Consider the following 12,158-nt stretch of genomic DNA (forward strand, 5'->3'; position numbering starts at 1 on the left):
TCAGCAAGTCTTCCAAGCAGCTCATTTCTACTCAGTAGAACAAAAAAAAATCAAAACTCATCATCTTCCAGTCAGGATGTGAAATGTTTGAAAACCATAATTAAGTCTCTTCTCAACTTTTCTCCTTCCTGTGACCTTTTCTGGATTTGGAGGCAAAGACACTCCTCCCCCACTCCAGACCGGTCTCCTTATCTTTAAAAAGCCAAGGTTGGAATAAAGTACTTCCAAAGTCCTTCAAGTTCTAGGGCAATGATCCTAATCAACTCTGCCTCTTTTCCAAGACCACAAAGAAGATAGTTACAGCTGGAAAGAACCTGAAGGATCATTTGTTTAGACAGGGAAGCTGCTGCAGAGAGAGACGTGACTTGTTCAGGGTCACACAGCTGGTTCACTGCGGCTCCCTTATTCTCCCACACACACACAGAAACACGTCATTTGCCAGCACTAGTGAACTGGTCTCTGGGTCCTCAGCAGTCCCTGTCAGTGCCATCGCCTCAGTCACTCAGTAAGGCCCGTTCACGTTGCTCAGGATGGCTCCATGTAAATGATTTATAAATCTGATGAGCTGGCTCTATGCTCTATCATCTCTATCACTGATAAAAATGTCAAAGGCCCAAATCTAGCAAGGCTTTATCATGACCTGGGAATTCTCTCTCTCTAGGTAGGAGCATGGAGTCAGATGGGACCTCAGAGGTCATTCAGTCCAAGCCCTCCCAGGATCCTAAGACTGTATCCCGGATGGGTAGCCAGCCAAACTCCACCTGAATGAAGGCAGTCCATCCCACCCATCTGTTGCAGCAGACACATCTTTTCACACAGAAGACAACTTTCCCCCACTGGACCTATCTCAACACCTGACTCTGGAGATAAGAAGAATAAAGCTAATCTCTCTTCCAGGACAGTCTTTCCAATTTTTAAAGGCCTTGATCACAAGCATTACCGCCCCTGCATATTACTGACACCATATCTGAAATGTGATCCACTTACAAGTAAAATTAATGTATCAATTTCTACAAAGCGTTAAAAAAAGAGCTAAATTATGAAATACGATCACCCATTAAAGGGTTTGCCTCAGGATTCCCTTAGACAGCAGATCGCCCTACTGCCTTCATGACAGGACCCAGTTTCACCCACCTCCAAGTCCACACTGTTCTCTGCACTAAAAGCACCCCTTTATCTAATCCTCTCCCTGCTCACAGGGCCCCACCTGTACCCAGTTCCTTCTGATCTGTGCTGCTACAGAGGGCAAGGTACTACACCGAGGCCTTGTTGGCAGTTAGCAGCTCCCCGAAACACTCCCTAGTGCTGTCAAAGTCATATGCTCAAAAAAAGCAGAAACTCAGAGACGCGTAAGACAAGAGACAAATGAAAAAAAAAAAAAAGACAAACTCCTTTCCACTGTGACCAGTGGCCTGACTATGGCTAAGCTGCCCCAACAAGGCACCAGGTGTGAAGTCCCCCTTTGCTTCTGAGCACCAGAACATGCTCTACACGATCCAACACCACATTTTAACCAGCACCAAGCCCTGACACAGCCAGTCTACAAAGAAGTCAGGCTTCATGCATGTGGAGCCAGCCCCCAAGATTTCCAATTTTATTGTCACACACACCGGGGTCAGGGTGGATCCTTGCTCCAAAAGCACTTCCCCATCCAACATGACTCCCGTCCAATCTCCAAGAAAACTATGTGGGGCTCACCCAACATGCCTCAGGGCCCTCGCTCAAGGTCCTGTCACCTTCCATGGGCTGTCTGCCTCAGTTTTCTCCTCTGTAAAATGGGGGAAACAGCTCCTACCTCCCAGGGCTATTGTGAAGATTAAATGAGATGATATCTGTAAAGCGTGGCACACAGTAGGTGTGAGTTTGGTCAGGAATCCCTTCTGCCAGTGCAGACGGGCACCTTTCCCAAGCTGTAACTTGGCCTCCAAGAGCTTCATGGGACCTTCCCAGAATGCCCCAGCTGACACATGGCAGAGAGTAGACAAGTGAGGCCCTCCTGCATCCGAGGGCTAGAAAGAGCTCCCCTGGCTTCTCAGAAGGAGGGGGGAGAGGGAGGGGGGTGTTTCCACAAGAATCTGGGGTCCCATCTGGAGTCTGGGCTACATCATGGGATACAATCAGAAGTTCATCCCAGGATTTCTCTGTTGCGACTGTAGGTCCTCCACATGAGAGACGTGGAGAGGTCTTGAAGGCTGCATTTTGTTCTATCAAATCGAAAGCTTTTTTATAGACAACAAACAGAGCTGGATCTCGCATTCTCCACACCTCTCAGTCACTTGTGACAGACACTGAACAGTGTGCCACACGCAGAAAGCATGGGTCTGACCTTCAACCTGCCAAGTCAATCAAGTGTGTCCTTGTACCCCCAGGATCTCCCATCTCATCAGGCCAGCCCCAGCCTCCACCACACACTACAGCCACCCTCAGCTCAGTAGATGGCCTTCTGGGGACACTAGCTGAAAACTTCATCTCCCAATATACCAACTGTGCATGAGCCTTTCCCGCTTGGCTGGGTGAGTTCCTTGGACAGTCTTGTCACCAGACTCACATTCGAAGCCTTCCCAGCTTAAAAGACAAATTCTTTAAACAGTTTTCAGGAACCTAGAGTCATTTCCATACCACATGGAGGCTACTGAGTAGAATTTTGTGGTAGTGGGGCCACAGAGCTGAAAAATGACCAGACCCTGCCCTTGAAGAGTTTCTAACCAAAGAACAGAGTTTGAATGCAGACTAAAGCAAACTACCTGCTCTCTTTCTTTTTCTTGCTTGGTTTTGTTTCCTCTCCCCATTGTTCATTCCATCGGATACAATCCTTCTTTATCACCTGACTAATGTCTAATGTGAAAGTATTTGCAGATCCTATAACTGACTGCATGCCGCCATGGGGGGTGGGCAGTGAAGAGGGAGGGAATTTGAAACTCAAGGAGGATTGTGGAACTGAATCTTGTAAACTAAAAGTAAACAAACAAATTGATAAAGACAAAAAAAGAAGAAGAGCTTCTAACCTAGTACAAGGCTAAGGTGTGTAAGCAAATAACTTATGAAATTACAATGCGCACAGAGCAGGTCAAAGTGGAAGGAGAGAATGGGAATGAGAGATCGACCTTACAGGAACAGGGAAAGGTAAACTCCTCAGGGGGCAGCACCTAGACAAGACCTTCAAGGAAGAGAAGGATTTCAGGCCATTCTCAGCATGGGAAACGTCCTGAGCAAAGAGAGCCCACGAGGGCAGGAGAAAAAGCAAACAGCTACCAATTCAGTGTGGCCAAAATGCAGACCCCATGGAATGGAGGGGGACAAAACAAGGCTGGAAAGTACCTCAGAGACATGTGAGAGAAGGACTCAACGTCAGAATGAGGAGAAATGGGAAATCACTTTAGTTCTGAGCAGGGAGTGATGCGATGGTCAGCCTGGCATGGCAGAAAGAGGCCTCGGGCAATTCTGTGAAAGACGACTGGAGAGGAGGCAGGGCTGGCATCCAAATAAATATGCCAAAGGCCACAGGAGCCCGATTTAGTCAGAGGTAGAGAGAACGGGTTGTAGCAGATTCCTGGCTGGGGGGCAGGGGAGGGAGAGGGAAGAATGAAACAATTCCAGAGTCTAGGGCCTGAGTGACTGGGCTGATGGTGGCATGTCAATGGAGATGGAGGAATGAAGGGAGAGAGGGCATGTTAAATGTGAGGATACGACTAACGAGAGATCAGGGACGGAGAGTCAGACTAGCTAAGAACAGATGAATAAAGCAAACACTGATCAAGTTCAGTTGTGTGTGCCGTGAACTGGGCTAAAAGCTGGGGCTACAAATACAAGTAAATGAGACAGTCCACAGGGCTTTCAGACTGGGAAGTCCAAGAGGCACGACGTGGAAATGGCCTAAGACCAGGCAAGATAACATGAATGCCACCAAACAGAAGCCAGTGGTATGGAGGTGGTAAATGAAGATATGGGAGCGGAGGGGACTGCCGGGGAGAAAACCAAAGGAAAAAAAACAAGGCTGAAGACAGAGTCTGGCAAACACACTTAAGGGGAAGGAAGAAGAAAAACCAGCCAAGGAAACCAAAAAGGGCAGAGAAGTAAGGAAAAACCAGGATGGGAAAGCGATGGAAGTCCAGTAACAAGGAGGGAATGCTTAACAGTGTCAAATGCAGCCCAGTCAGAGAACTCAAGGGCCGTCTCCTTGGCTATGACCACATCCTTCGTGACTATGAAGAGCCAAGTTTCGATAATTAAGGAAGGAAGCTAGAATGCTGGGAATTGAGGATAGAATTGTTCAAATTATAAAAGGCTGGCAGTGAGAAGCAGCAACCTGGCACAGTAGGATAAAGTTTAAACTTGGAGTCAGGAAGGACAAAGGTTTGAATCTTACCCCTGAAACTTACTGGCTGCATGAATGACCACAGGGAGTCACTTCCCTAAGCCTCAGTTTCCCCTATATGTCAGGTAATATAGGGGAGTAGTTTGAGGGGGTAGCAAGGTCAAAAAAAGGGTTTTTCTTGGAGTAGTGGAACATATTTGTAGGTAGAAGGGAGTCAAAAGGGGAAAGAGTTTGAAGGTACAATAAATGCTACAGGATAAAATTTCAAGCCAACTAGAAGAGTTTGATATTAAAAATTAATGTACCAGGGTTTTTTTTTCCTTAAATAGACCAGTTTCAAAATATAAATCTGTTCTAATTCTACACCTGGCTGGTTGCCCTACTTAAAAATAAAATTCATATTTTTCCCAAGAGGAGTTAGACAGCCCAGGCATCACCCAGCCAGGTTCAAAGCTGGTCTAAATGGAGGGAAGGTCAAACTGCAAGTCAAAACTCTCTAAAGATATAAGAAATGGGACTGTTCTGCTTTGGCTTCCTTCTTTAAAGACAGTTTTACAATCTGCCTCTGAGAGCAGAGCTTGGACTGAATCAAAATGCAATTACCATTAATGCTTTACAACAGAAACATTCACTGTCCTTCCCCTAATTAATAACAGTGAAATATGTGCCATTACATTTAAACCAGTAATAAAATGAAACTTTGTTCTTCTGCAATCAAGAATATTTTATATGGTTGACAAAATCTTTCAAATGACTTTCCTTAGTTAGGAAAGCTCTAGGGAAGAAAAACAAAATTAAGACAGAAGACTGCTAACTCCTTGAAATGTATCTTGGGCAAAAATGAGTTTTCTCTCAATTCAATTAATTATAATAATAAAATATCACCCCCATAAAGGACAGGCAAGTGGCTTATCTCAGCAGAGACCAGCCTAATGGCAAGTACTTTAACAGGTTAATAGACTCACTCTGGAACCAGTAACTATTACTTCTTTCATACTCAAGAACTCCCAACTCCTTGGGACTTCAGATGATCCTTGTGGACGCTAGCAGCACAGGTCACGGGCCTACCCAGGGCCTTCTCATCATGTGCCACTTTTGTCTCCATTACCTGAGAAATCCTCCAAAAAGGCATTTCATACTTTGTGGAGACTAGTGGACCCTTGGGCTGTCCATCAATGCCTTGGCCCTCATCCTTACTAGGAGACTAGCCCAGTTGCTTCAGCTGGGTTTGCCAATTCTTTTAACATCGTTTGAGCTATACCTGTTACACACCATCACCTGCTCACATTCAACATGGTGAACAAGGCAGAGGGAAAAGAATTCATTTAAGGACCCATGATCTCAGCAAGGGTCTGCTTTCTCACATGTGAAGGAGCGTGCTCCAACAACCCAGATCCCTGGGCTTCTCAGGAGCACGGCAGTCGTTAGCGGTTGGCTCAGGCTTGCCCTAGACTGGAGGCAGTCTGAAACTAGGTCCTCCTGACTCCAAATCTAGCTCTCCAGTACTAGGCCATAAAACAAGGGATATTATCAATGAAATGTACCCTAGGGCATAAGCGGGTATGGATGAGTTACAAATCTGTGCCCATGGAGGGAAGACCCCATGAGCGGATTCTTCTTCCTAGAGTTGTAAAAAGTACAGGCTTCCCACTCTATGATCACATATGCTTATGGTCTAGCGTTTCTCTTTATCAAGCACCTACATGTCACATCTGTATTTATGAATGATAAGAAACAAATCTAAGTACGCAACAGACAACTAGACAGTCAATCTTCCAATATTTCCAGTCAGAACTCTTGGGTCTAACAAGTCAATGCCACATAAGTCAAATCAACAAATATTTACTGAAAGAGAAGAAAATATTTATTGAGCAGGATGGTGGAATACAAAAAAGTGGAACACTCAGTTCTTACTCCTGGAAAAATGCAGTTAGAAAAGCGACAAACACAAAAAGCTAAACAAATAAACAACAAAAAGCCCTCTTTTTTTTTGGCTTTTTTGGAGGGGGGAAGGGAGGGCAATTGGGGTTAAGTGACTTGCTTGAGGTCACACGGCTAGTTTTTGTGTTAAGTGTCTGAGGCCAGATTTGAACTCAGGTCCTCCTGACTCCAGGGCCAATGCTCTATTCACTATGCCACCTAGCCACCCCAACAAAAAACCCTAACAGAAATAGTACTTGGTATGTTAAAACTGGCAGTTAATCTGTCTAAGCCAAATTTTCTAAGGTCTAGGTAGGAAGTTAGAACATATGTGTAAACATACATGCATATACATACATGTACCTATACATATATTTTATGTATTTTGCTGAATGCATAACAGATTTGAACATTAACCTATTAAGCTCCTATGCCCTTTTAATTTAGACTCAGAATAGACCAACACTGGAAGATAATTTTACTAATTCAGACTAGCTGATGGATAAAGGAGTCAATCAGAGAATGCTCATAAGGGAATGCACTTTTTAGTGCCATGGAGCATGTCTAGTAATCTTAATTAACAGAGTACTGCCTTAAACTTGGGTAAAACCTCATTTACTCCTTGCACACTTGCTGTATCCATCCCCCCAGTACAATGCAAACTTGGGGAGGCCAAGAACAGTTTCCTCATGGTCTCCCTCCCACCCGGCGATCAGTGCAGCGGGGTACTCTCCAAGAAGTCAGTCAGCCAGAGCCAGGGGCTGCACCACACTCCGTGCCAAGGCTGAGGACACACAACGAAGCAAAAGACAGTCCCTCCTGGGACGGCCAGGTAGCACAGCGAGTAAGAGCACCAGCTCCAGTGTCAGGATTGACCTGGAGATCGAATCCTGGGCTCATACACTTAGCACCCACCCAGAAACACCTGGCCGTGTAACCTTGAGCAAGTTACTTAACCCCATTTGCTTAGGGGGTGGCCAGGTGGCTCAGCGAGTAAGAGGACCGGCTCCAGTGTCGGGATGACCTGGAGATCGAATCCTGGGCTCAGGCACTCAGCACCACACCCAGAAATAACTGGCCGTGTAACCTTGAGCAAGTTACTTAACCTTGATTGCTTAAAAAAAAAAAAAAAAGACAGTCCCTCCTTCCACAAGCTCTAACAGGGGAGACAACAAGGGAACAAAGACATACACAAGACATGTACCTGAGTAGTGCTGACAAATGATTCCCACTCTTCAATAACAAACACAGATGATTCTTAACACAGCAGTAGCTTCCCTGGGAAGAGAGGCTTCCAACGCTCAGACATCAAGAAGGTTTGAAGTAATTTCCCTTAGCCCTTTTTCACACTCCCTACGTCTGAGAATCTTTCTCCCACAGACATTTAAATGGGAAACTCCACTCTCCTGTCAGACCTACACTAATTCTGAGTTAGTGCATCTTAATTAAATTTATTATACAGGGGAAAATGCTGTTCTCTCAAGCTGTGATTCCTCAAGCCCATGTTTAAAAGCAATTCATTAATATTCCTTTTCATTAATATTCCATCAATATTTTTTATGGAATAATATAAATCCTGCCTGGGGCATAACACAAGGTAAATATTTCCTCAGATGATACAGGGTTTTTTGTTTGCTTTTTACTTTGAAATAGCTTTACTGGTTCATAAGATCTTTCCACAGTGAAAAAAAAAAAACACTGAAAACACTGAGGTATGAAATGGTCATTATTTTTTTCTTCTCAGCCTCAGCTTTCATCTTTACCTCTGCCAGTCCTCATTTTCCTAGACTATGTCACTCAGAGCTGTGGAGCAGGGGAATGAGAAAACCAGACATTATCGAATATTTTCTGATGAAGTCTTCTCCAACTGACTGGTTCGAAAAGTGGTGATTTTCCCCAATCACTAAATCGAAAACTCAATTCAATTCAACAAATACAGTACCAGGACACAAAGATCAAAGATGACATGCTGCCACTAAGCCTCCCCGGGGATGTAGCCTGGATGAGTGTGCTACATGGCCGCCTGCAAGAGGAAGGGGGGTGATTCAGGGCCCTTTCAGTCTGAGCTCAGAAGGGAAAGCTTCGAGGAACAGGCAGCATCTGAGCTGTGCCTGCAACGAGCAGTGACCCAAAGGGCACGCTCAAGATGGCGGATGGCCTCCAAGAATGCACTGAGGCAGAAATGGGGGGATGAGATGGGGAACAAAGGAGCCCAAGCTAGCTGAGAGCACATGTCAAGGAAGGGAAATGATTGAACATTACAACACAGAAGGCCTTGTCATAGGTGTCCTAGGAGATCTGAAGATAAAAAACACATCATTTAGTGAGTAAAATGAACAGCAAAAAATAGGTTCTAACCAGGCATTACTTGGGGTTCAGAGAAGGGAGCAAACGTGATACCTGGGAGAGGCAGTGGATGAACTAGTGGAAACAGGAGGAGGGGCATTCAGAGGCAAGTCGGGTCAGTGAGTGATGGACGAAAGCATCAGCAGAAGAAGGAACCGTCTTACTGGCAGGTGAGAACATAGTGTTGAAGAGAAGAAAGGCACCCTTTAAACTAGGTCAACCAACATGGGATGAAATACGAGTTGGCTGAAGACAAGACATCTGTATCCTGCACATGTGTCTACTTGCCCATCACTGCATAGGAAAGCTCTTCTGGAAGAACACATGCTCTCATTTATTTAGCTATAATTATTTAGGATGCTAGAGGTCCAACCCCTAGAGGTGGAGAGATCTCAGGCCATTTTAGGCAAACCTCCCCCAGCTTTTCAGAGGAGAAAACTGAGACCTTGAGGGGTAAACGGAGTTGGCCAAGATGGAACAGGGAGTGTCAGAGGCAAACTCAGCCCAGACTCGCTGACCCTGGGGCCCATCCTTTCTTGCTGCTGCATCACCGCTGGCCCCTGACTGGGGACAGAGCTCACAAAGCACTGGGACCTTCCTCCCTGGATCCTCACAACAGCCAGGAGGGAGGCACTCAATGGCTAAGACTACACTCCTTGAGGGGACATCCCATGAGGACCTCCACTGCAAGAGTCCTGACTGTGAATCTGGTCAGCTCTATCAGGCTGCCTCTAAATGCTACTCCAACCATGCCTGGTGCTAAGTGGATCCATCGGTCTGGGCAGCACAATAGGTGCCACTAAATTTTGTTGTAACTGCTCCATGGAGCTTCTAAAAGATAATCCCAGCCAGATAAAATCAAGGTTGCTTAATGAGACTATACTGGCAGAACTTCCAAACTGACAACTTCTAACCAAGCAACTCCACCTGTACAGGCTTGAAAAGAACATGGAGCTACAAACACCAGAGCCACCTTTAAGTAAAAATGCCAGGATGTCCTTTAGAAAAAAAGGTCCTTTAGACAAAGAACTAAAAGCACCAACATTCTAGTAAGAGGCTGAGGTCATTCTTTGTCATAAAGGATGGCTCTCCTGATCCCAAGGAAAATCTAGGTGATACAAGATCAGGAAAAAAAATCAATAAAAATTAATTTGTCTAAAACAGAAGTTGAGGTCTGTATATTTTTCAACAAAGAAGGATAAACCTAAATGAGGACAATGGCCTGGTGAAAGCAGCATGAAAGGAGCTCCAGCCAGGGTCCTTTCAATAACTCCCACACGACCTTACTTTATTAATGATAGTCTTTTAACTGAAAAATCCAATGTCTGTTCTCATCTTTCCTGACCCTACTGACCACTTCCTTCCTCCTGAACGCTCTCTCCTTGCTGTCCTCTGGCTTTCCTGACATTCCTTCTCAGTCTTCTTTACTGGTATACCCCCCAGCATTGTACCCCTAACTGTGAGTATCCACCAAGGCTCTGTCCTGGGCTCTCTTCTCTTCCCTCACTAAACTTAGTGATCTCCTCAGCATTTCCATACAGATGCCTCCCAGATCTGGATATCTAGTCCAAGTCAGTCTCCTGGTCTCCAGACCCACATCACTAAGTACCTATTAGACATTTCATGTCTCAAACTCAACATCCATGTGCAAAACGGAACCCTTCATCTTTCCCCCAAACACTCCCCTCCTCTTCCTAACTTTCCCATGTTTTTGAGGATGCCTGCCAAGTACCCAACCAGTTCTAAGTATCTCTTAACTTTTCTTTTATGAAGAGCCCCTTTTTCTCCTTCCCATCTCTCTCCCCTCCCCCATTGAGAATGAAAAGAACACAAAAGCCACATTACAAACGTCTAAGGTCCAGCAAAGCAAATCCCTGCACAGACCCCAGCTTTGTCTTCCACTGCAGCCTGAATACAATCCCGCCCCATCTGGAGGAGGGCGTATGCTTCACACAAATCCTTCAGAACCGAGATGTCGCTGTGCTGATCAGAGCTTAAGGTTTTTAAGCCGGTTTGTCTTTGTGACACAGCTGTTATCCCGTACATGGTCCTCCTGATTCTGCTCTCTTCCCTGGGCATCAGTTCACACAGGTCTCACCACCTTTCTCTGAAATCAGCATCTTCCTCCAAAGACGCTAAGTAGAGCAGGACAGCGCACCCAGGCGGGTGAGTTCAAATGATCCGGCCTCAGACACTTCCTAGCTGTGTGACCCTGGGCAAGTCACGTCCCCCTGTCTGCCTCAGTTTCCTCATCTGTAAAATGAGCCAGAGAAGGAAATGGCACACCACTCCACTGTCTCTGCAAAGAACCCCCCTCCCCGCCCCAAAAAAGCCCCAAGTGGGGTCGTGAAGAGTCCGACGTAAGCTAAAAAACTACTCAACAACATCATCACGTCTGCAAACACAACAGCGCTTCACCACAATCGCGCACCACACCTTGCTCAGCCCTCCCTTCCATTTCCAGAGCGCAGCTAGAGGTATATCCACGCCTGCGTCCCTGTCCTTCTCTCTGACCTCTGGGGACCGCAGGCTCAGTGACTGCATCCCTGGGTCTCGGGTGAACAGCTCTGGGGACGCCACTCCCAACCCCTCCGGGGTGCGGGGGGCCCCCCGGCGATCCCGTCGGCCGAGCTTTTGCACCACCTTGGCCAATGGCCGGGGGAGGCCCAGAGCACCGCACGCGGCTGCCCGCGATCTAGGAGCGACCACTTCCTGCCTTTTAACCCCCCTATCCACCCGGGAACGGCCAGTCCTCCCAGACGCCTCTCTCGTGGTCAGGGGGCCGCAACCGGCCCGGGCCTGCATCTGTCTCCGAAACCTCGGCTTTAAGGTCGGCTCGGCCGGCCCACCCCTCCCCAGGGCTCCCGGGCCTGCGCCACTGCGCCCCGGGTCGCCCCCCAGCACCGCGTATACAGCAGGTGCTTCACTGTTGCACGCCGGCGGGAGGCGGCTCCACGCAGGCGAGTCTGGGAGGCGTGGGCGACCCCTCAGCCCGAGCGGGGCACCCCTAGGGGTCCCGCGCCATCCCGTCCCCCGCCTCACCTGCCGGCCACCGAAGCGTCGCGGGGGAAGCCCATCCTGTAGAGTGTCACAACCGCGGCTCCGCCAAGGCCCAGGTTATGCTGCAGCGCGACCTTCGCCCCCGGAACCTGCCTCGGGCCCGCCTCCCCGCGCAGCTGCCAGCAGAGCTCCGCGCACTGCGCCAGACCTGCCGAATCAAGCACAGAGACACAGAGCGAGCGCGCCATCAGCCAGGCCCGACCAGTCAAGCCTGGAGCGAGCGAGGAGCGCGTGCGCGAGAACTACGCTGACAAGCCTAGTCGGAGGCCGACCCCTTGAGCGACAGATACTCTATGCTAGCTCTAGAACATAGGACTGCGCAGCCTCCGGCACCACTCTCCGTCTCCCATCACCCGCACCCCACCCCCGCCCCAGTGCCTCAAGCCTCACAACCTAGTTCTCTTGGACTCCTCACCCTCCCCCACCCCACCCCCACGCCAAGCTGTTGCCAAGGCCTGTCCATTTCCCCTCTGCAGCATCCCTTGTCTATTTCACACCTCCTCCCCCCTGCCCCCCC

The 12,158-nt window shown here is 47.8% G+C and overlaps 1 protein-coding gene across 3 annotated transcripts in view; it reads right to left on the minus strand.

Moving 5' to 3' along the window:
- Positions 1-12,158, minus strand: part of LOC138165341 (sterol carrier protein 2) — a 464,797-nt gene that overhangs the window by 19,341 nt on the left and 433,298 nt on the right. For all 3 annotated transcript variants that reach the window (XM_069093561.1, XM_069093563.1, XM_069093562.1), the window contains one exon: positions 11,624-11,789. In XM_069093561.1, coding sequence (XP_068949662.1) covers positions 11,624-11,789 — 166 coding nt within the window. The remainder of the gene's footprint in view (positions 1-11,623; positions 11,790-12,158) is intronic.

This window comes from Petaurus breviceps, unplaced genomic scaffold (genome assembly GCF_028583685.1).
Source record: "Petaurus breviceps papuanus isolate PSGF00001 unplaced genomic scaffold, PetGlider_PUasm1.0 208, whole genome shotgun sequence".
NCBI classification, from domain to species: domain Eukaryota; kingdom Metazoa; phylum Chordata; class Mammalia; order Diprotodontia; family Petauridae; genus Petaurus; species Petaurus breviceps.